This window comes from Trypanosoma grayi, assembly GCF_000691245.1.
Source record: "Trypanosoma grayi strain ANR4 Tgr_39_V1, whole genome shotgun sequence".
NCBI classification, from domain to species: Eukaryota; Euglenozoa; class Kinetoplastea; order Trypanosomatida; family Trypanosomatidae; genus Trypanosoma; species Trypanosoma grayi.
Window position 1 is genome coordinate 1 of NW_008825658.1, and position 23,400 is coordinate 23,400.

Sequence of the window (23,400 nt, forward strand, 5' to 3'; positions counted from 1 at the left end):
GTCTTGTAGTCAAGAGCCCTCTCTTTCCCATTCTCCCTCGTAGGCGTTTGATGGGCTGCGGCGGCTCGTTGGCCGTCGCGGGTTGCTCGCTGCCACTGCCGAGTGGCTTGCTTGTGTAATGATGGCGTCTTGGCGCGGCGGGTAGGACGGCATCGCGCGTGGAAATGGTCACGCGCCACCGTGCGCGTATGTGCCCCGGAAGGGGAGTGACATTCCCCGCCTGTCTGGCCGGGAGGCCGTTCAAAGCGCAAGCGCCCTGCGTAATTAAACCTCGCAGGGCTTTGTGGCCTTTTTCAACGGCGCTCTCCCGAAAGCTTCTGCTGCACTGGTGTGAGCCAAATTTGGCTCGTAAGAATGTGTTCGGTGGGGTGGGGTTTTCTCGGCAAGGTTGTATTGGCAGCCGCGCGCCCAAGGATGCGGCGTACGCGATTTGCCCTTCTGGAGGCATCTGCCCCACATGTGTCTGAGGAAAAGAAAACAACTGCGCCTTTGTGGGGTTGCGATGTGAAGGGCCATCCGCCAGCGAGCGCTCCGGAAAGGCGCGGGTATAGGCGCAATGGCGTTGTCAGGGTTCCTTCTGCCGAAGGCTGTGCGGGTTGGATTTGCCACGCCCTGGGGCAGGAGCCCGTTTGCCTCTAAGAAAGGGACCGGTCCCCTTCTCGATTAATTCTGCTGTTGCGGTTTGTGGCGATTTGAAGTGCGCAATACACCTTCCCGGGGCGGCAGCAGTTGTGTTGAATCGGCTCGCACGAGAGTCAAAGAAGTACCTTGAGTCTGTTCTCGCGGAGCGGCTGGCGAACCTGCAGCCGTCGTTCAGCCAAGACGCCTCGTCTGGCGACGGCGCTGGAAGCTGCTGCGACAGCAGCGCGGAGTTGCTGCCAGGCGCGGACGCAGGCAAGCGCCAGCACTCGCCGTCTGCGCAGAAAGCTGGGCGAGGCGATGCCTGCGCCGAAGAGGCGCGAGAGTTGGGGCTGAGCACTTATGCCGGGATGCACTCGGCGATGCGTCGCGACGAGACGCTCCACCACGAGGAGTGGCTACAGCTCCGCGGCGCGATGGGTCTGCAGCGCGTGAGCCGCGCCCCATTCGGTGATACACCCTGTCGGGCGGCGGCGGCGGCGGCGGAGACCGAAACACCGGAGAGACAGCACGACAGGCGGTGCGACACTACGTTGCGCATGTCACCGATTTGTGCTGGTCTATTGTTAATTTTCCTTTGCTGTGTAATTGGCATTGTGTTCTCTTATTGTTGAGAAATTGTTGTTTTCCTTAATCTGTTTCTTGAGTTTTTCTTGGAGTGTGTGGCTCTTCGGGTGCTGTGGGGAGAGCATTGCGCTGGATGCATGTGTTGCCGGGACCACCGCCACACGTGTTTTGCCGCTCTGCTGAGGGGGCCGTTGCGGACGACGGGGTGCAGGACCGGTCACAACACCCCGGTGGTCTCGCAGCACGCTTGCGTGGGCCTCCGCAGACGGAGAAGCTGCTTTCTCTTTTAGCGGAAACCCTCGTGAGCGACAAAAAGAATGAGAAGGAACAAAGTAGTAAGAGAAATCAGTCTTCGCCCTTGCTGTGCAGCAATGGAGATTTGGACGACGGACTTACTGTTGGGTGTACGACGCCGTTGATCGACGCGGATTTTCTCACGCAAGAAGCTTTCTTGAATGATTTATGTTTGTTTTTGGCTTCTGGTAAGCGTTCTATGGAGGGAGTCCCCGCCGTAGAAGCTCCATTGGCGTTATGTGGCATCCGAAAAGGGCAGAACCGAAAGGCATGTATGCTATTTTCGCGCCTTGCACGAAGTCAATACTGGCGTCGAAAGGTGCTTCTTTCACTGTTGCGCCAGTGGAGGCAGAATAGTGGTCATGCCTTCTGTAAAGCGTTGCTGCTGCAAACCATAACAGACACCATTGCTGGGGAACTTTTCTTAGTAGTGCCGAGTTCGGAGGAGCGCGTCATGCTGGAACAGCCCACAGAATCGTCTAGTTGTGAGGTGGCTGCATCACCAAGGTCCCACCTCCACCTCCAAGTTATGCAAGAATTGGAGGAACTTGTTAAGGAGACTGGTTCGTTCCGAGGAATGTGCCTTGCTGTAGACATAACTCTACGGAGGAGCTCACAGCTTTTGGTGGAGCAGGTGCGGCGAATTGTGGGGGGATTGGAGAATAAGGATGGTGATACTGCACTTGAAGGGCACACCCTAACGATAATAGAATCCGCGGTTGACGCTACCCTGTGCAAGATGTGGGAGGATGTCTTGGCCTTTCTTTCTCGCTGCGTGTCAGATGCTAGAGAGCCGCTTCGAGAATCTTTGTGGGTGTTCTTGACTGCGCTTGCCTCCAGCTACGCGGGAGCTCTCATTGCGTTAGAGGGGGAGGCACCGGCGACGAACGAAGGTGCCATACAACTGCGCGCGCTACGCATGTTTGTTGAGAAGATACAAAGAGACTTGCTAGATTATTTGACGCTGCGCCTCTCCAAGGACCGCGTTGCCGCCGACGAGTCACTCATAACTGTACACAACGTGGTTTGTCACTACACTTTCTTCTGGAGGGCGGCCATGGAGGTGGAGCTCGTACCTGACCTGCTGCCTCCTGCCTTATCGTCGAAGCCGGCTGTATTGGCGTGGGCACGTCAACAGGCTTCTACCGTGTGGGGCCGTGCAATGCGACTCGTGCAATCGCTTGTGTTTGTGCAGGAGGCAGCAGAGGAGGCGCCTGGCGCCGATGCAGTTACCTCTGACAGCCGCCGGTGTCAGCGCCAGCTGTTGGAGGAGTACGTCGAACGCCTCTCTGTTCTGCGGTTGCCGTGTCTCAGCGGCACCAAACGAGCTCGCACAGTGGAGGAGGGGGTGGAGGAAGTGGGAAGTGAAGCAGCTTGGTTGGCGTATACAACGAATTTCTTCCTGCGGACATATCACCCAAGTTGCTTCACGATCCTCTCCCTGGTACAACAGGACAACCTTGTTGCTTTGCTGCGCGAGCTGCACGCCGTGATTGTTAATGAGGATCGCGAGTCGATTGGACTCTCATTGGAGAAGGTTTTGCCATCACATGACGGTCCCGTGGCGGAGGCAAGGGAAGTGCTGTTGCAGTGGCATGTAAGGCATGTGCAGAAGAGAATGGTGCGGGCACTGAGCGAAGAAGCACCACTGCTCATGTGCCTCCTCTGTGCGGTGTTTACCCTGTTGGAGCGTGTGGGAAAGACGAATCTTAACATCCATTCTATCCTTGCTGAGACACTGTTGCCGATGTTGGTGAAGTTGTGCGGTGGCCTGGAAAGTCGTAGCGGTGTTGAGGGTGATGACGATGATGATGCGGAGAATTACTTCGAGCAACAACAATCTCTCACGACGCTAATCGCCTCTGGTTTTCTTTCATTGCCATGGGAGCTACGTGGGTTGCGGCTACGTCTCCTTCTACATCGAGTCATTGGTGCGAGTGTGGTTGATTGCTTCTCCGCCGAGGAGGCCCTTGCTGAAGTGGACCGCATCTTTGCACTGTACGCTGATGGACGACAGACGCCAGAGGAAGCTGCAGCTGCGTTGTGCGGTGACTTGACGTGCGACCCATTCATGCAGCTCCTGGCCGCCGAGGGTGAGGCGGCGACGAAGACAGATGCAATAGATGAACTTCTTCGCCGTGAGGCGCCTGTGCAGTTTCCTGCGCCGTGCGGGACGCTGCTATTGATGTCTGTCTTCCGCACGCTTTCCCTCCGCCTCCTGGAACTTCGTGCAGAGTGGGAGCAGCAGGAAAAGTTGGCGGGTGAGGGCACAATGGACTACTTGGGTCGACAGTCCACGTACTGCACGACAAGGGATATTGTCATGTTTCGTTTTCTGTTACAGATGGTTCACCGCATGGTTTTTGGTTTTCAGCTTCAGCCAGTAGGATTGCTGCGCCTTTGGCTCTCGTACTTGGCTCACCTCTTCACCCACATCGTCCCGCCCCTGACAGAAAATGATGAGGTCGTCCTCATGGAGCGAGCTACAAGACAGGAGGGGACTGAGAAGAGTTGCAGATATGCGTATCGACGCTCGTCGGCGGAGTCATCGCAAGGGGAGCTGCGCGCTGTCCTGGGCGAGTTGCTCGCAGACCTTGCCTTGATGCCGCTCGTCGACGGCGATACTGCTGTGTCCTGCCCTCCAGCATTGCCGCATCGACCTGGAAGCGAGAAATGGCGGCATGGGCAGAGCCAGAAATCACGGGAGGTTCTTCTGCTACAGCGTGTCTTACCTGTTGTGGTGCTTGAGGAGTTGTGTTTCGTGCTGAAGATTTCCACAGAGAAGGTGAGTGACGAGGGGACCAGGCCGGAACTCGTGCGCCACGCCGGGAAAATGACGGAGAAGTCCTTCTTGGGGGTACTTGGCGTTGTAGCATTCTGCCAGCGCCTAGAGCTTTTTGTGGTTCCGGAGTCCATTTCTGACCGACGGTTCACTGCCCTCCTGCGTCTTCTCTGGTCTGCGGTTGGGGCGAGCTCTACGATGGGGTCAACATGACTCTGCTTCTGTGATTCGGCAATGCATCTTGTTTTTTTTTTGTCTCATTTGCGTGTAAAGGTGATATAACCATGCACAAGGTCCAAGCGCTGAAGGGTACTCTCTCTCTCTCTCTCTGTGTGTGTGTGTGTGTGTGTGTGTGTGTTTACATTCAATGCACAAGTTCACTGGAGTAAGGGAGTGAATCTCTCTGATAAGCCTTGTTGTCACTCCCCCTTTTCTTTTGGTGACCACACATATATTTCTACGCATATGTTCGTGCATAAACCCATTTTTTTTTTGCTGTTGTTTTCATCGGCGCTCTCACCCATTTTCTCTTTTTTTCTTCGTTGTACTGCTCCCCTGGGTGCTGAAGTGGCATCCGGGGCAGATGAGAAAAGGGGGTGCCCGAGTTGGACGTGCTTTTCGTTCCTCAGTTATCAATCAGCAGCGCTGCGTCACTCCACATCTCCAGCAGGTGTCTTATCTCCTGCCACTTACACCAGGGGCTTCGTGCGGCGTGGAGGATGCCCAGAGACTTTTTGTGCGATGCTGTCGTCTGTATGGAGAAGATAAAGGGCAGCGCAGCGGTGACAACAATGCCGATATGCGACCGAGTTTTGAGGAAAGCATTGCATCACTTCGGCGTCTTGGGTTGGTGTCACCGCTGCTGCACAACGAGCACGCGGCAGTGAATGGCGCAGAAGCGAACACGATCCAGCGTGCACCCTTCGTCACAGTCCAACTGCACTCAATTGATGTGAACTCTTCCCCTGGAGGAGGCAAGGAGGATGCAGTGGCGCTGTTTCAACTTCTGCACGGTGTCATTATCCCATTATTGTACTCACGCATTGAAGCTATCGCTACTTCTAGTTCTCGAACCGACTCACGTCACACGGAAAAGGTGGAAGTGAATGCGTGTCTTGACTTGTTGCAGCCTCGGCCACGAGGATCCGGCACTAGTGACACCGCGTGTCGTTTCCTCACGGAATTGGTGAATGAGGCACTTATTGCCGGCGTACGCGAGCGGGTGCTGCATCCGTGCGGCAATGGCCTCTTTCAGCTCCACCGAGACGTGCTGCAGCGGACGTCGCCCTGTTTATTGGCTCTCCAATGGTGGTGGTGGAGACGAGTGGTGCCGAGTGTACATCGCGCAATGGATACCGGAACGAGGGCGGAAGCTTTGCCACTCGAGGCGTGGATAGATGTGCTGCAGGCGCGTGTCAAGCTCTTATTTGACAAGCGTGACGAGAGCATGCCGCGCTTTCTTGCCAAAGGGCCATTGGATGCTGCGATGACACTCGTCACGGACGCGGCACGTTGCTGGGGTCTGTACCCCTTGCCAGAAGACCGGCCATCATCGGGCGCAGCAGCAGCAGCAGGAACAACAACAACGACCCTGCCAAAGTGGCAGCTGCAGCTTTCAGATGAGGCACGTGTGGCATTGGCATTGGAAACATTGGGCTCTATGAGGGCCTGTCTTGCACGTCGTCCGGCCGGTGTGGTCATTAGTGAGTTATCGACACTGGTATCGTGGCCACTGTTGTCGAGTTTTCTGCGCAAGCGAAGTCTTCTAAAGGCACTATCGCATTTCCCCTTCCATTTTACTGTGTCATCAGTGCAAGGCGTGCTTGTGGCACATCAGCAGCTCAACGTAGCTCTAAAAGGCAGTATCACTGCCGAAGAGGCGTCAGCGTGGCTCTTGTCAAACCGAAACGAACCAAATGCAGCTGCTCCTGGAGTCTTCCTGCAAGAAGTGGACGTGGTTATTCGGGCTGTGACATTTCTGCGGAAGCGTCATCTGCGCGGCATATCTGTTATGTTTGATGAGTTGCGCGGTGTTCTCCTATCCTCAGCCGGTGGAAATGGCAGCAGCAGCAACAGTGGCGGAAATGAAGTGTTGGGTGTTCTGCGTCGGTACGATGTCATCGCCGGTTTGGACACTGAGGAGATTATCTCGTGGGCGGCTGTGCAGCGCGATACAGTACAACTGTCGCTACGGGAAACAAGGGCACTGAGAGCTTTGGAAGCCTTCCGAAAGAAGACCCTGGTCAGTCATGAGTTGTACGCCGAGGCGATCGAGCCCTTTCTGCACCGCTGCAGCAACGAGGCAAGAGCAATTGATGGTGATGTTCTTCCAATTACACTGCTCGAGCGCTGGTTACAATCCGAGCGCTGTTTACTGAAGCGGGCGGACCTCCTTAAGGTTTTGCGCCAATTCAATAAGGGCTTTCCCCTTGATGAAGAGGAGCTTTGCATACACTTGAAGGGTGGCTCTGAAACATTAGCACCATTAATTTCCTGCAGCGCTCCTCCGCCTCCAGTGTCCCCGTCCCAGTTAGCCCCGACGTCGGTACCCCGGGCCCGTTACAACTACGGACTTGCGTTTGATTCGCAACTGTCGCGTGTGCTGGATGCACAGCAACCGGACGCGTTGCACCACTTCGCACAGACGACAGTCTACGCGGTGTTTGAGCTACTCATGCCTGTTGTGTCTGTTCCGTCAGGAGTGCGGATGCAAACCCTGATCCGCCGCGTTCGCTGGAATTGTGTTGCAGCAACGCTTGGTACTCTTTCTTCGTTCGTTGAGGCATTCGACGGTCTTTTTTTCGATGTGTTCGAAGAAAATTTGGGCGATACAGAAGAATGTGTGGTGACAGCGTATCGCGGTCCTGTTGGGGCATGGATGCTGTACGCTCGTCTCATCGCTCGTCTTTTCCCACCCGACGAGGACATGCCGCTTCGACTGGTCGCGGAGAGCCTCTCATGGAATTTGCGCTTCGCCCCTCGGTTTGGTGATCTTCCGGCGCTGCTGCGTTGCGTGGGGCGCTGTTGTCGCGATGGGTATGTGCTCGCGACAGAAAGGACGATAGCTGACACCTCCACTGCCGCCATGTATGACGATTCGGTGCTCTGGGGGCTACTGGATAGTGTGAGAGAGCATCAACAGCAAGAGTCGGAAGGTGCCGCTCAGCTACCAACACACGTGTTGCTGAAACCGATGGAGCTTCGCCAATACGTTATGGGTGTTTTGGGGGCTGACACAGACAGTTCCGATGGGATGTCTCTGGCGGAGACGGCGGTGCGTCGACTTCCATTATTCTTCCAATGGCATACTGCCCCGTCTGGCCCAGCGGCACTGGTGCGCGTCGTATTACCGCACGCTGCTGCTACCACTGGGTTGGTAGCCTTCATTGAAGGGTATGTGTGCCCGCTGCTGCGGCAGCACCACGGCGTGTCGGTCGAAGAGTTGGACGAGCGACTCGGGTGGTCCTGCGGCTGCTTTGACCATCATCCCGCCGGCGTGCGTGTCGTGAAGGGTGTCGTCAGCGCGGCTTCACTATTTGGCGTCCTNTGGAGGTACGCGGAGGCTGTGCAACAAACGCGGATCCTGCTGCGGCCGAGTGCTTTGCCGCCAGACCACCCAGTTATGGTGTGCCCCAACACCGCTGTGTATCGTAGTCCAGAGGATATGCTGCTGGAGGTGAACGGGCTTGAATCTGTGGCGAACAGTGACGTGCTGCTACGACCTTCCGGGAGGCCTATTTCATTATTCGAGGTGCTGGCACAGGAACGTGAACTATGTGGCGACATCAGCGATACCTCTCGTTGCACAGGCTCGGAAGAGTGGCATGTCTCGCTGCAGTGTGGTGGCAGTGGACCTGACGAGTGGGAGAAGGAGCTGGCGGAGGGCAGAGGTGACATTCTTGTGTGGTGTGAGGCGTGAACACAATGTGCGTGTGCGAGATATATCTCCTTTACCTCGAGGTTATTGAGGTTGGTTGCTGTATCGCGACATTTTCCACAGTTGTTTTTGAATGGATTAGTGAATTAATGGGTGCTTGTGTCTCTGCTTGTACGTACACAGGCGCCCCTTTATTATTTACATTCCATCTCCTTTTCTGCTCTGTCTTTTTTAAAAAAAATTAATTAATTTATTTTTTTAATATGGATTTATTTTGTTTCTTTTGCAGAGTGATGTGCCGCACGGAGGTTGCGATGCAGCAGAATAGTAGTTACAGCATCGTAGGTCCGCTAGTTGGTACGTTGGGCGAGGGCGGTGACCCCCTGAATCACAAGCACGTGCTTGTGAAGGACTCACCTGAGGGTGAAATGTACGCCGCGAAGATTATCACATGCGGCCCGGACACACCGCAACGCAGAGAGGCATGGATAGCGGCAGACCTCATGAAGCGTGTGCCACGTGTGTCGGCCCTAGTAGATGTTGTGGAGACGGAGACGAACATAGTGCTTGTGACGGAGTACGTTTCACGTGGATCCCTCCGGAGGGAGATTGAGCACCGGAACCAGCTGCTGCAGCAGCACATCGCTAGAGCTCGTGAGAGGCGCAAAGGCCATGCCAATGGGGTGCTCAAGAATCCATTTTTTCCTGAGGAAGACGTGGTGAAGCTAATATTGCAATTGGCAATTACGCTACGACAGTTGCAGACAAAACATGTGGTCCACAACTGTGTAACCACCGATCATGTTTTGTTATGCAGTAAGGGCTTTGACAAGGTGAGGCTGTGTGGCTTCGGAAACGCGGTCTCGGGCAAGGAAACAGGGGAAGCACCGACCCACACGCTGCACTCCCAGTTTCGTCCAACTCCTTTCTCCAATCATCCTACTGTTGCTGCTGCTGCTTCTGCTGCTGCTGTGTTTGGGCAGCGTAACAACCGAAGCGTGCGGCTGCGCGAGGAGAAGCAGGTTGTGTGGTTGCTTGGCGCTATTGCATACGAGATGTGCACGCTGGGGTCGCGCCCGTCATGCCGCTCCACCGTCCCGCACACGCCACTCCCTATGCGGTACTCCCGCCGCCTCAACAGCATTCTACAGTCGATGCTTCTGAGAAACGCCGCGTCACGGCCTACACGAGCGCAGGTGATGGAATTTTTGCGGCGTAACGTTCACCCAGTGAAGAGCTGTGTGGATCGGAACACCGCCTCGCCGCTGCCGCTCGCCACGCCAAATGCGTCGCCGAAGTGTTTGCGTAGAGCAGGGCGTCACTTCTCGCTGTGTAACGAAGTGTCGATCCGCTCAGCACGGACGGACGCACTCGACGCTTCCGACGCGTTGTGTGCCGGTTTTCAAGATATGCGGATGGTGGGTTCGCCCGCGTGTTGCCGCAGCGGTCGCGCCACCCCGATGTTGAAACTGCAACGGATCCCGCTGCCGGAATATGAGTTGGAAGCGATCAGCAGCCCCCGCACCGTTGCACCGCTTGACGCGCAGCGGAAGAGTGATGCCGGCGTATCGAGGGGGACACCTTCCTCTAAAACGTTCTGCAATATCCCCATTGTTAATACGCGCACTGACGCTGGTGTGGAGTCGCATGCATTCTACATAGAAGTACCACATGGCTTCTCAAGGCGAAGACAAGGCCGTGGCGACAGTGCACGACTTTTTACTGCCGCTCTGCAAATTCCTGCGCTGACAACCGTGGAGCATGCGCCACCAGTCCTTTGGCATCATCTCAAGGAGTGTAAATACACCCCACTAGTGACGCCAGTTCCCGCATCTACTGATTGCAATCTACCGATTATACTTCGTAATAAGTGTACACATACAACTAGCGGCAAGAAAGAAGTCACCCCCTCTACTGGCAACAGCTGTAACTGAAGTGAAAGTGAGCATACACAGGGACCAAAGCAGCAGTACGCTATTTGTGTGGGGAGGCGCGAAAGAGAAGGTGAGCGGAGCGTAAGCTTTTAACCAAGCGAAGCAGGGTTCCTCGGGTGACAGTGAGACCCACCAAGCGACTTGGGTGATGAGGGAATCCGTGATTTTAGGACGATGTGATTGTTGCAACTCGCTTTCTGATGACAATCGACGGACCTGGAGGTTTCATTGTGTTGTGGATAGGCCCGATGTCACCATTCACGACTGAGATTTTCGTGGGTCAAGGACGGTAATAAGTCCCCGCCGTTAATTCTGTTTGGTGGATGCGAGGACTTCGGGGCAATGCCAAAGTCCTGCTTTATTCACATGATTTATCCATGCCTGGGCGGAGCAATGATCTGTACTTGACACGAGTTTGTTCTTGTACGAGTTGCGGTGTGACGTGTACGGACAGGGGCGCCATAAATTCGCAGGCTGACTGCTCTCCGGAAACATCAACGTCACGAGTAAGCTCATTGCATTTGCCTGTGTGCTTTTTTTTTTCCTTTTAAAGTGTGATATAGGTGTGTGTGTGTACTCCATTTAAACTCCGAGGGGGGAGTCTCGCGTGTGGGAGGGGGCGAGGACAAGTCGACGATTACTGTTCTATTCGCTCCTACAATGGAATTAAAGGCTCCTGTATTGTTTCTCTAAAGAAATGAAAATGATGGAGCTTAGCTTGATTCTTTTATGCTTTTATTTATTTCCTTCTTTTGTTTTCTCCTCAGTGTGCCTTCTCCTCCAAGTTGTTTTACGCGTGTGCTCTTGTGTGTGTGTGCGTGTGTGTGTGGCTTCCGCACTGAGTCTTGCGTGGATCTGCGCGTGTGGGGAAACGACGCGACCCTCGTCGACACTTGTCTCTGAGTTGAGGGTGGCCGAGGCGCAAAATCAGTAAAGGCAGGCAGAAGGAAGGAAAAAGGCAAATGATGTGTACATCCAGTTTGTTTTTTCTTTTTGAGAGAGGGCCGAAGAGAGAGTTGCTTTCATTTTTGTCTGGCTCTTTGCCTATATTATTTGTATTCATTTGCGTGATGGTTGCTTGCATCAACGTCGTGCATCTCCGCGGCGTTGGCGGCTGCGGCGCCGTGGAGCGGCCCGGCCGTGGCATGCGTACTGACGCAGCTCTGTTTGCTGATGTATGAACTGAGTGGTTCTCCCACCGCCTTGGCGCCTGGGATCATTCTTACATTTCCCTTATGTTTCCCGTCCCCCCCCCCTTTTTTTTTGCCGCCCAAATGTTCTCGTGGAGCCGTGCCTCCAACTCGTTCATTTGGGCTGGTGGCACTTGGAGTCAGGGTGGCGATCGGGTCGGACGCCTGCTTCTTGCATCATTCCGAAGCAATTTTTTTGTGTGCGTCGCAGTTCCTACCCCTCTGTCCTTCTCTCCGTGTAAAGGAAGGGAGCAGGAGCGAAGGACGTTTTAGATGCCAGGACAGGCTGGGACATCGCCGTCCTCGTCGCGGCGCAATGCTGCCCCTGTGAGTCGCCCAAGGCCGCGGCAGGACGCTCCTCTACTATACGACACCACCGTGCGCTCTTCGCAGGACTCGCGGCCGGTCATGGTGCGCGTGCCGCTGCACACCCCGAGCCGTGGCGAGGCAGAGGGAGACGATGCCGCGGACGACAGTAGCCACCTCCTGGCGACGCAGCTGCGCTATCGCCCCCTCGCTGTGGAGGAGCATGCCAGCAGCAGCAAAATGAACACGATGAGGCGGGTGGCAGAGGGTGGTGTGGGCCGTGGCGGCGCCCCACTTACGTCACCAGCGCCGCGCTCGCCGTGGCGGCCTCCGCCGGAAGAGAACAGCGCGCCTCTCGTACAGAGGCACAACAGAACAGCAACACCAACACAACCAGCTGGACTCCGGCGCAGTAGCAGCGCGCTGCTTGTCTCGCCGCGGCCGTCGCCACCACCAAGAGGGCGTAGACGAATGAAAGACCATGGAAGAGACTTATCCATAGCCACCCCACAGCCGTTTGTGGAGGTGGATTTGCAGCATAGTAACAGCAGCGGTGGCGGCAGCGGCGCTGAATGTGTCGCTGTGGGAGATGTTCTTCTTGCTGTTCCACCACGCTGCCGAGTGATAAGCCCCCTACAGCACCTCCTTATCTACGACAACGATGCGCAGTATCAGATAGAGAAGGCGCCAGAATATCATGGGGCTGCTGCTGTTCACAACCGGTGCGTGGCAGTTAGACTCTCAGGCGGTCGTGATACCTCGTTGCACCCACCGACGGAATGGCCGCAGATGCCATTAGCTGCTCCTGTGGCCGCTTTGCGGCCGGTTAGTGATGCCGGCAGAATGTCGCCGACGTCGCTGCAGTTCTCCCTGCCGCGCGATGACGAGGAAAACGACTCTTCTACGATGTCTACCTTGGCTTCGGAGTTACAGACTAGCAACCGTCCGCGGCACCTTGGAAGCAGGGCATCCTCGACGAGGTACAGCGTCGTGAAATCGTTGGTGCGAGGAAACGAGGGCTGGTCCTCTTCTGAAGAGGAAACCGCCGCTTCCACCAACACCCATGATGGATGTGTGACAGCGCAACTGACACAACACGGCAGCTCCGCGTCCTCGCGAAAGGCAGTTCCAACATCAAGCGGTGCGACGATCGGGTCTCGTCGGCTGCGGACGTCTCACACGCCCCACACTGCCTCGAGTGAACCCCTTACGAGCGGCTCATCTCGATCACGCCCATTGGTTCCTGCGAAGGAGGAGATTATGCGTGAGTTTCATGAGCTGCAACTGCAGAAGGAGGCGCTAGTACTGATGGAGTACGAAGAGAAGGATCGACGTGGCATCACTGACGCATACCTGGACGCAATGCGGGTTCTGCTTGTGGAACACACGTTTCGGCGGTCTATACTTTTCGCGCGGGATGAGGGGATTCTTGCTTCACCTCCAAGGCGACGTAGTAAGAAAAACGCTTCTTCCGAGACGTCAGCTACAGCGAGAATGTGTAATAGCCAGAATGCTGCCCCCAAGAATACGAGACGCTCGCGTGCGCATAATTCTGCAGAGTCGAATATACTCTCTTCTACCCCTGAAAGGACGCCGCGTGCTGGTGGAGTGTCGGTAGACAGAGAAAAGGAAAAAGAATTGTCTTTTTCACCTACCGTAGGTAATGTCGCTCTGAGTGACCCGAAGCAGAGGCAACAGCAGCGTCTTCAAGGGACCTTTGTCAAACACAGTGACATCAGGAGTGTCGGTGTGGGTGATCCTTCGAAAGATGTGATCTCTTCTTATAAAAAGGTCGACAAAGATGTGGATACTCTTCAACGCGTTATGCATCACCTTGAGACACGAATTCTACGTTTGTTTTCCGACGAGCTTCGTCATCGACAGCATGTGGTGGAGGTGGAGGGCGCTGGATTTCACTACTTGTTACGCTACCACCGCATAGTGGATGCGGCACTGCAGCCGGCAGCCATTTACCTGCATGAAGGGTGCCAGTGGCAGAGTATCTTGACAGAGGCTACCAATGGGCTTCACCGCTTGCAGTGTGTGCGTCTGGAGATGGAGTTGGAGCAAGAACTACAAAGCGCTCGTATTTTCGCTCAGCGTGTCGAGGCCCTAGTTAAAGAAGAGAACAGTACCCGTCGCAATGGTTTGTTGCGACTAGAGACGGAGGAGCGCCAACAGTTATCTCGACTCTTCCATATTGGCGTGGCTGCGTTACTGGAGCTCCAGACATGCAATCGTCGGCGACATGAACGACAAGTGGAAAGCCAGATTGAAGTTCTCCTACTCGATGAAATGAAGGGTCGCGAGACTATTAAGATTGAGGATATGCAATGCCGCGGAGTGCTATACCACCGGAGCGAAGCCGAGAGACCTGTCAACTCTTCACGCCACACAAACAGTCCTGCTATTGTACAGGGAGGAAAAGGAACGACGTCCGGGGATGTGGTGACGGAGATAAGTGCCATTGTGGGTGGTAACGACGACTGTTCGTACATAACTGACGCGGAGGTGCATCACCCGATCCATCCACAGACAGGGACGACCAACACAACGACAGTTTCAACGTTGCATTCTGTGAACACCAGGGATGCGGTTCATGCTGCAGTCGGCGAAAACAGTAGCATTATCAGCGGTCACCGTGATAGAGATTCATCAAGCAAGATTCCACTCGTTGAGCGTGAGTTCTTTGAGTGGAACCCCACCTCTAACACAGTGCCATCTACCACAAACAACACCACCACTGGGACTACTACTGCCGGTGTTGGTGCGCGCTCCTCGCTACACAATTCCTCAGTTGGCGATACAGGAAAGCTGCATACACCGTCCCCGTTACCACGAAGTGTCCCGTTCCCCGCCGCCGCTACGGCAACTACAACTACTACCACAACTACCAACACCACCACTGTCACCACGGTGTCCTCCGCGGTGTCGTCTCGTCTACTCGATGCTTCGTTGTTGCAGCAGTGCGGCAGAGATCAGACGTTGCTCGTCAACAGTTGTATCGATGCCTCTGCAGAGCCGTTGCTGATTGGTGTAGATATGTCAGCGGAGATACCAGACTCTGGTGACTCTGCGCCGGCATCGAAGGCAGTCTTGTCCGGGAGGTCTCAGAAGAGTTCCCATCGAAATGTGGGTGTGATGGTGGATTTTCACCACTTTTATGACCGGCAAGGTGCAAGCAAGAATCATACGCCACCGCCTAACCGTCACCTTATCCCATGCTCGTTAAAGAGTCGCCAGTCATGCAAAGAGAGACAGTGGATCTCTAGCCCACATTCTAGTGGAAATCGACGAGGGGATCGCCAGCAGTCGGTTTCGTGTGGTACGCAGTTGACACCACCAACAAAGCGTCCCTATCGAGACGAAATCATCTTTGACAGGGCACCGCAGCGGTCATCTGCCAGGGCTGTTGGTCATTACGACGGCGACGAAGAAAATGCATCATTATTGGAGAATAATATGCCTTCTTCGGCCACTGTTAGCTCTTCAGATTCTTCTTCAATGTCATCATCACGGAGAAATAGACACCGTGACTGGCAACATCATCCTCCATATGGTACGGAGGGGGAGGCAGGTAGTGAGGTGTTTGATAGTGTGGAAGAAGTGGAGGATGTTGACGACTGGAGTCAAACTGCTGCCGGTGAAGACCATATTGAAGAGACAAATTATGAAGAAGAAGAAGAACAGGTAACGGATAGGCCTCCTGATCATTTGGCACCTCTCGGAGACACAGCGGACTCGGCAGCCGTAGCGACAAAGAGGACGGTCACTGCCTCTCCGGAGATGGCACATCGTGAGAGTGTAACTATTCCTGACTTCTCTCTGTCCACGATGTTGGAAGCCACCGCTGCGGGGAGTGTAGACGGCGGTGACAATGTCGTGAGAGGGAAACGACAGGTGACTGGAGCTGCAAATTTGGATTTGAAAGCGAGGGGAACTTCTTCCGTCAGCTCGTGTTGCCACAGCGTTAGCGACAGCACAGGGTTGAATACAATGTATAATAATGATAATGACAAGAACGAAAATACATTGCGTGGCAACTCCTGTCGTTCGTTGGTTGAGGCAGAGCAAACACACTCCCCTCAACCTTCCATCGGGGGAGAGAGTTACCACTGCCCGCCACCTAATTACATGCGACCGACAACCTCTTGGCGGCGACAGCATGAGGAACTCGAGTGGGGGCCACGGATGTGCTCATCGAAGAGCCGTGGCCGTAGCGTGACTGCGACTCAGTCTGTCCCCCACTCGATGCATCGAAAACTGCGGCACAATGAAGCACGCGTGCACTGCGCCACTCGTATCCCATTCGAGGAGGGCCCTGGTGTGTGGGGAGACATGGAGTTGCGGCGGCGGCCGTTCGGCTACGACAAGTTGGGCGACAGGGCTTATGAAGCCGGCGACGGTCCTCAACAGTTTTCGCCCGTCACCACAACGGTGTGTTCGACGCGTCGCCGACAAGATGCGGCTTGGCGCTTCATGGCGGAGGGATCTGTGGGAACCTGCACTTCTGCCTCTAGGCGTTCTGCCTCGCGTCACACAGCCGCTACGGAGGAGGAGAACATCGCTGATCCGGAGACACTCGCATCCCTGCGCGGTATCCTTGAGCGAAGGGTATCCTCTCCCCGTGCTTCTTCTGCTACGACTAATGCTCGTGCTGGCGCTTCCGTTTCCAGGGAAATCTGCAAGATGTCCCCGGATCGACGTCCCCGCCCGATGACGCCATCTTACGTTGACGCCTTTTACAAACTCAACCACGAGACGGCTGGGCGCCGCCGCTTCCTTGCTGCTTTATGCCATGGGCCAGTTCTGCGGGATTCGCCCCGATCGGCGGCAGCATCGACGACGCCGCACCGTAAACATTCTCAGCATAGCCAGCGCTACTGCAAATGCACAAGTGACCTTGGAACTAACTTGGCCTTGTCACCAGGCACGTCGCGCCGAAGTTGTTCTCGTTCTTCTTGGAGTCCTCAACCGAAGCCGTGGCGCTGAGAGCTTATCAGTATAGACTACCGCAGATGCATATACAGACAAACACAAGCACGCACACAAATACATACATTAACCATGGTAAGAAACTTCTTCCACCAAGCTGTTTACTTGTTCTACACGGCCTGTGGAGTCGGGTGTGGTTATAATGTGCGGATCTGACTTTCTAGTTAAAGTGAACTCAGTCAGCATCTTCTTGTTCCTTGCGTGGAGAAGAAATTGGCTTCAGAAATGGTCTCGTCATGTTCCTCCTTATGCTACACTGGTTTATTCTCTTCTTGTTCTTCTTGAGAGAGAGAGAGAGAGAGAGAGGAGCCTGCTAACAACCCCCCAAAAAGAGGCAAATAAATAACGAGGGAAAGGAAGGTAGAGGCTATGCCACACGATCAACAATTATGTGATGGGTGCGGCAAGATCGCTTCGTCGTTTCAGTGCCCGCTCTGTCAGGCGGAGGCGGTCACTGACCGTGGCTTCTTCTGCACTCAAGAATGCTTTGCCAAAAACTGGTTGGGCCACCGTGGTTCCTTTCACAAAAGCGGTGTGGTGCGGGCAAAGCCGCAGTCGCAATCTACAAAAGTCGAAGAGGCTGGCGATGGTGGGACTCGCAAGCGATCAGCAAAGGAAGTGACGGCTGTCGGTGACTCAACGAAGAAAAAGCTAAGGGTATCTAAAGAGGGTCATGAGGAATCTGAGGTGAAGATGCCCATTGTTGTGCCATGGCACGTGTTGCCTTCAGTGGGGTGCGGCAATGCGAAGGTCGTACCGTCGCTGTCACCCGGCGTCCCTCGTGTTGTGGTTGGAGGATCCTCATCGGATCGTCGCATTGCATTCTGGTCTGCTGCTGTTGCTGCGTCGCACCATATCGCCGCCGAGCTCGCGGCCCAGGATAAAGGTGCGCCACTCCACGTGCTAGCCATCACGAGCAGCCCACTTGCAGCGCACGCCATGGCATGGGCGTTGCGCTGCACCGGACTTGCTGGCGCGCTGAAACTTGCTGTGAGCGCCGCGGCTGATGACTTGGCAGCTGACCCGTCAGCGCACTTCACCGGGCAGCGGCAGATCGTCGTCACAACTCAGGATGTCGCGCGGCGTGTAGCCAACGGCACGACATCTGCGTGGCTGCCGGGGGAGAAGGGTCTGCTGGTGACGCTTCCGGGCGTTGCTGACGCAGCCGATTTCCAAGCGGTTCATACGCGTGCTGTCTTTTTTGTTCACCGAAATGAGGCATCGGCATCGCCAGAGGAGAGTTGGTGTGCGGAGGAGGAGGTGGCCCATCATGTAACGCCACTGTCCGACGCCCCCTCGGAACTGCATAACCTTCTTGAGACTGCTGCTGCTCCTGCCTCAGCATCATCTATCGGAGAGAACTGCGTTGTCCCAGTTGAGAAGCCTGTCCGATTTGACAACGACGTGTCGACATCACTTGCACGTGGAGATTTGTCGGGTGCCCTTCAGCACCTTGTGCGGCTGTACAGCACACACCGAGGGGTATTCGAAGAGATCCTCGCGAACAGTTTTCTTTCAGCAGTTGGCGCCGCCAGCGTGGCACATGCTCACCACATTGTTGCATATGCGGCCCGACACCTTGTTGATCACTCCACACGGTTCAAAGGCCCACAGGGAGGCACGCTGAAGGAGATGTCCCTGCGCGCTTTATCGAAGGTGGTGCGGCTGTTTCCACCCATAATAGCACCCGAGGATGAGCCAAACGCAAATAAAAAAATGAAGCGCAAGGGACCTGCTGAAGGCACCAAAGAGAGTGCCAATAGCAGCGGTGGTGACAATGACAACAACACGTCTGTGGATCCGCCTTCTGCGGCGGAGAGAGATCGGCTCTTTAACTACTATGATGCTCTTCCCAATTTGCAGCTGCAGGCCACACTGTGCCACTTATATCCCCATGCGTCGCCAAACGTAATCGATACTTTAGGCGCTGCCTGGGGTGTGAAGAAGATTCTGCGCGGCCCTGATGCACTGAAGCAAGCGGATCAAAGACGCAAGGATGCGGTGCGGCGTCTTCAAAGCCGCTACGGATCCAAATTAGGCCCTGCCTTTGCCAACTATCTTGTTGTTCTAATGCACTTCCTCTACGACGCGGTGGCGGGCTACTCCCTCGCCGTGGATGGCGTGGAGCAACGTCTATTATGGTCCCTGACACTTGAGGGAGAAGTGGGGCCTCTGCATACCTTCCTTTCGAACTGCTTCTTGCTCCCGACCGCGGAGCCACCAACGGAGACAAAGGAAACAACGGCTAAGAAACTCTCCAGTCGCCAGCTGACAAAGAAGCCCGTTAGTCGTACAGTACTTCTGCGTATGCTGCCAGTGCGAACTGCCTCTGCAGAGGAGACTCTGCTTCTCCCATGGGTGCTGCTTCCCTTGGCAGGCCAACGGAAGCGCGATGTCGAGCGGCTGCAACGGCAGGCGGTGGAAGAGATCCTTATGGCAATGCCACGCAAGCCGCGACCGATGTACATTGGCGACGTTGGTAACCTTATTGGCAAGTGGTTCCGCTTCAACTCTCGTTTCGATGGTGCCCTCGGTGTGAGCCTCATGGAGTTCCTCACCCAGCACCCAGAGGCTTTCCGCGTCGTTGGCAACCTCGTGACGCGGCGCACTGCGGGTGTCGCGGACCAGGTGAAGATGCGCTTCGACGATGATAGTGGCGACGACGATGATGACGATGATGATGACAAGGAGCGCAAGGCGAAGGACCGCGCGTTGCTTACCGGTGCGAGGAGTGGCAAGGGTGCTGCCATGGGCGGAAAAGACCTACCGGCTCGTGCGCGGAAGAAGGCGATGGTGAAGGCGTTCAACAAGTCGCGCTTTAACCGCAACTATAAACCGATCGATCCCTCCGCCAAGGTGCCCGGCTACGTAAAACACGCCCCACGCAAAGTCAAGGGCCGCGGCCGCAAGGCCAACAAGCGCACAGTCAAGCGAGGATAAGGGGTCACACGACAGCAGCCTGCAGATACACACACGTGTGCACACGCAGCATGCTGCACGTCCCCACACCTTCAGAGTAAGTGAGCAGTTGTGCTTTTCGACTGCTGTTCATATAACGCGTTTAAAGGACAAAAAAAGGAAATTGAGAGACAAAGAAGCTGCGACAGAAAAACGAGCATATGCCGACTCTCGTCATTATAGTTCTTCTCATCCTGACAAAGTTCGAGGGAGGCGGGAAGACAAGAAGTGTCTCTGCTTACTAATGAATACCAGCAACTTCTCCTGGGTGGGGACCCCATGCAGAGTATATGTCGTTTCCTCTTCCTCTCTCCATCTCCCTCTCTCTCCCTCCTTCCCTTTTATTATTATTATTTTTTTGACGATTGACGAGAGTGGAGGGTGAAGGAAGGAGATTTTTTTTTATTTTGCAAAAAAGGGTTCGCCAAACTCCTTCGACAATGACGGCAGCATCATCGCGTTTCTGTGGTGGTGCTGCCGCCGCATCATCGGTGTGCGCTGCGATGCAGGAGGCGGAGCACAGCTTTCTACGCCATGTAATTCCGCTGCGTGTGCATGGACCCGGGCCGATGACAGTGCTGTACCGCCACGCCTTCATCCACCAGGAGCACCTCATCCACCGTGTGCTTGGCGCACTGGAGGCAGTGCCGCTGCCGGCCCTCCCGCGCATGTTGCTCGCTGAGGGATTTCAGCGGATGCTCGAGGGACAGATACCGCAGCGCGACATCCGCGCCCTCTTCGAAGAGGCGGAAAGTGAGGCACATCGTGTGATACTGCACGCAGAGTTCCACGCGGACGTGGCACGGCGGCAGAAGGATGCCCATATCTACGCGGCCATAAAGGGTGACCCCCTCACACGACTCCTCGCGTACGAGCTGCGTGCTGCCTGCGGCTATTATGCGCAAATGATGGCTTTGAGCAGCAGACCCGAGGAGGGCGCGGCGGCGCTGCTTCGAACTCTCATCGCGGCCGACATTCGTACTGATCCCTTCCTGCTGGACGTCATGCTGAAGTTTGATTCGCTGCGCCGGGATTTGACAACGGGTGAGCGTCTGGAACCGTGTGCTCCTTATGTTGAGGAGTTTGTAAAGGAGTGTTTGCTGGTGGAGCGGGACGCCTTTGGGCGTTTTCGCTTTGATGCGCGTGGTGACAATCGCCATCTAGTACACGGCATTAAAATCAACGACATCACCAAGACGCCCAAAGGCTTTTCAGTTGTACTTGACCCAGTGTTGCAGCAGTATGGTAACTTCCACCTTGAGCGGAAAGTAGTACACCAGGGCCGGTGGGTAGAGTATCGTCTCTCATGCGCCAAGGAGTCGCACCGCGTCGACCCACAGCTGCCTCTTCTTGAAACTATCAGTGCAAATATTCAGGGTGAAGACAATAGTGGTGCGGATAACACTGTTGCTGGTGATGCCACATCACCGCTTGAATTTATCGTGCGGTATGACGACCCCATGTGCCGCCGCCACAAGGAGACGTCGCGGGAGAAGGATGCGGAAAAGGACCATGTCGAGGTGTTTGAGCTAGCTGTGGAGGATACGAGCCGCACCTTCTGGGAGAGGTGGTTCATGGACCGCTGAGTTTCGTGGCGTTGAGTGATTGGGATCAAACGCGGTGCGCCTTGTCTTTGTGGATCATGCCTGACCCGTATTCTTTTTTTCTATGTTTGTTTTCATTTTATTCGTCTCTCTTGCTCTCCCTCTCTCACACACACACACACACACACACACACACACACCCGTGCTTCATGTGAATGCAGGTGATACTAGATACACCTCAGGTGGAGGTGTGAGCGAGGTAAGCACGCTACAGCCGCACTAGAAAGTGGAAGCTGAGTCGAGAGAAGGAAGGGATTTATATTTAACACAAAAGAGAAGGTATACACACTCTGTCCGCCATGGGGAAATGGATCGGGGGCTCCTACCTTCCCGACAATGCACCGGAACGTCTAAGTGAGTATGTGTACCATGGAACCGACAAGAGTCTCCTATACAAATATATCTGGCGCCCGCTTTGTGTACGACTCGTGACGTACTTGCCGGTGTGGCTCTCAGCGAATGTCATCAGTGTCAGTGCTCTTGCATTTGTGTTTGCTACGCATCTGTTGCTCGCCTGGTACGTGCCAAAGCTTACTGTAAAGGATAGTCTTGACATGGGTGAGGGCGACAGTCGGTTTGCGATGGAGTATATCCTATCACCACACCCATTTGTATTTGTCCTTGCCGCCCTCGCACTGCTGGCGTACCCTATCCTTGACAATCTGGACGGACATCAGGCGCGCCGAACTCGCACAGCGTCGCCGCTCGGGTTGATTGTGGATCACGGCTGCGACGCATTCAACTGTGTAATCGCTTCTCTCTCTGTCGCCTCATCTCTATCAGCGGGACCAACGTGGAAAACGTGGGCGTTGATGCTCTCTATGGTGATAGCGTTTTTCATGAACACATGGGAAGAGTACTACATTGATGAGCTTGTGCTTCCACTCATAAATGGACCGAATGAAGGTGTCTTGGTTGGCATTATCATGTATTTCTTCACTGCGTGGGTAGGGGGACCACGATGGTGGTATGTTAACGGTGTAACTATACCGCATTCATGGCTTCCTGTTGTGCTGTCACAGGCACCTCCATTGGCTGCTGTGGAAGTGGAAAAAAACGTCTTGGGGGCAATTTGTCCTTGGATTGCTCCTCGTTCTACTGGTGGGGCGGCTTTCTCTATGTTTCCCATGCTTCTTGGGCTTAACTGCAGTGATACGTATGTGGCTGCCCCACCACTCCCCCTCAGTTCAGCAAGTAATCCGACTAGTGCTGCGTACATTGGCCACAGTACATTGCAGAATGTTGTAATTAGGCTCTACGACACGGAGGATTCTAGAAGTGTGAGAATACGCTACAATACGATCGGTATTTTAATATTGATAGTAAGCTCGGCCGCTACAAGTGTGGGCAACATGATTCGAGTGTACCGTGCAGTGCGCCAACCCATAGATAAGAGCAAATATGGCTCAGGATGGTTAGTGCGTAACATGCCGTTTGTACACGCCCTCACGCGCCTACTGCCCCTTGCGGTTATAACGCTCTTTGCCACGCTATGGTTTTTAACTTCGCCGGATAATGTCTTTAGGAGACATCCGCGCATTTTCTGTTGGACAGTGGGACTTTTATACACTAAGTCTGCTATTCATCTGATGATCGCGCACGTCTGCGGTGTGGAGTTTAATCCATTTCGCCGCACCCTGTGGCCATTTTTATTCCTCAGCGCTCACATGGTACTGACGTATTGCCGCAACATTCTTCACATGACACAATGGTATCAGTCACCTAGTCTCTCGCTGTGGTTACGTTCTCCGACTAAAGTGTGGATTGGCCTCCCCGATGAGGAGCATGTCCTGTGGGCACTCTTCACGCTGAGTCTCCTGGCCTTTGTCCATCTCGTCATTAACGTTGTGAGGGAGACGGCAGAGGCGTTGGGGGTTTCTATTTTCACAGTGCCTCACAGCAACCAGGAGGCGCTACGGAAACAGATTGAAGAGGAGCGGGCCAAGAAGCACAAATGAGTAGCGATGCGTTTACTTTGAGAATTGGATTTTTCATTCACCAGTGAAGCTGGTAGTCTAGATTTCGTTTAATCGGCATCAGGAATAATTCTACAGGAAAGGGGATTAAAAAACAAAAAAAACAAGGTGGGTAGGAGAGGGAAATGAGTATGGGTGCACGACAGATGCATCTGGAAGTGTGACACCCGCATGTATTATGTAGTGGCGTGTGCTTAAATGTAGGTGGCGCGGTTGTCACAACATACCACGCGGCTGCTCCTACGTGTACTCTCTCCCCCAGCCCCTCACCCTTTATT

General features: G+C 54.7%; 9 protein-coding genes across 9 annotated transcripts; all 9 read left to right on the forward strand.

Moving 5' to 3' along the window:
* Window positions 1–164: 164 nt before the first annotated feature.
* Window positions 165–467, forward strand: DQ04_00391000 (hypothetical protein; the record flags this gene model as incomplete). Its single annotated transcript, XM_009308900.1, has 1 exon — window positions 165–467. One exon carries the CDS (start codon window positions 165–167, stop codon window positions 465–467), a length of 303 nt encoding a protein of 100 aa, XP_009307175.1.
* A 522-nt stretch (window positions 468–989) lies between these two features.
* On the forward strand, window positions 990–1,253 carry DQ04_00391010 (hypothetical protein; the record flags this gene model as incomplete). Its single annotated transcript, XM_009308901.1, has 1 exon — window positions 990–1,253. One exon carries the CDS (start codon window positions 990–992, stop codon window positions 1,251–1,253), a length of 264 nt encoding a protein of 87 aa, XP_009307176.1.
* Window positions 1,254–1,339: 86 nt separating this feature from the next.
* On the forward strand, window positions 1,340–4,495 carry DQ04_00391020 (hypothetical protein; the record flags this gene model as incomplete). The annotated part of the gene is made up of 1 exon (XM_009308902.1): window positions 1,340–4,495. One exon carries the CDS (start codon window positions 1,340–1,342, stop codon window positions 4,493–4,495), a length of 3,156 nt encoding a protein of 1,051 aa, XP_009307177.1.
* Window positions 4,496–4,865: 370 nt separating this feature from the next.
* DQ04_00391030 (hypothetical protein) lies at window positions 4,866–8,201 on the forward strand (the record flags this gene model as incomplete). The annotated part of the gene is made up of 1 exon (XM_009308903.1): window positions 4,866–8,201. The coding sequence occupies one exon, from the start codon at window positions 4,866–4,868 to the stop codon at window positions 8,199–8,201; it is 3,336 nt and encodes a 1,111-aa protein (XP_009307178.1).
* Window positions 8,202–8,452: 251 nt separating this feature from the next.
* On the forward strand, window positions 8,453–10,093 carry DQ04_00391040 (putative serine/threonine-protein kinase Nek3-like; the record flags this gene model as incomplete). The annotated part of the gene is made up of 1 exon (XM_009308904.1): window positions 8,453–10,093. The coding sequence occupies one exon, from the start codon at window positions 8,453–8,455 to the stop codon at window positions 10,091–10,093; it is 1,641 nt and encodes a 546-aa protein (XP_009307179.1).
* A 1,463-nt stretch (window positions 10,094–11,556) lies between these two features.
* DQ04_00391050 (hypothetical protein) lies at window positions 11,557–16,581 on the forward strand (the record flags this gene model as incomplete). The annotated part of the gene is made up of 1 exon (XM_009308905.1): window positions 11,557–16,581. One exon carries the CDS (start codon window positions 11,557–11,559, stop codon window positions 16,579–16,581), a length of 5,025 nt encoding a protein of 1,674 aa, XP_009307180.1.
* Window positions 16,582–16,953: 372 nt separating this feature from the next.
* On the forward strand, window positions 16,954–19,524 carry DQ04_00391060 (hypothetical protein; the record flags this gene model as incomplete). The annotated part of the gene is made up of 1 exon (XM_009308906.1): window positions 16,954–19,524. One exon carries the CDS (start codon window positions 16,954–16,956, stop codon window positions 19,522–19,524), a length of 2,571 nt encoding a protein of 856 aa, XP_009307181.1.
* A 458-nt stretch (window positions 19,525–19,982) lies between these two features.
* On the forward strand, window positions 19,983–21,128 carry DQ04_00391070 (hypothetical protein; the record flags this gene model as incomplete). The annotated part of the gene is made up of 1 exon (XM_009308907.1): window positions 19,983–21,128. One exon carries the CDS (start codon window positions 19,983–19,985, stop codon window positions 21,126–21,128), a length of 1,146 nt encoding a protein of 381 aa, XP_009307182.1.
* A 317-nt stretch (window positions 21,129–21,445) lies between these two features.
* DQ04_00391080 (aminoalcohol phosphotransferase) lies at window positions 21,446–23,104 on the forward strand (the record flags this gene model as incomplete). Its single annotated transcript, XM_009308908.1, has 1 exon — window positions 21,446–23,104. The coding sequence occupies one exon, from the start codon at window positions 21,446–21,448 to the stop codon at window positions 23,102–23,104; it is 1,659 nt and encodes a 552-aa protein (XP_009307183.1).
* Window positions 23,105–23,400: the final 296 nt, after the last annotated feature.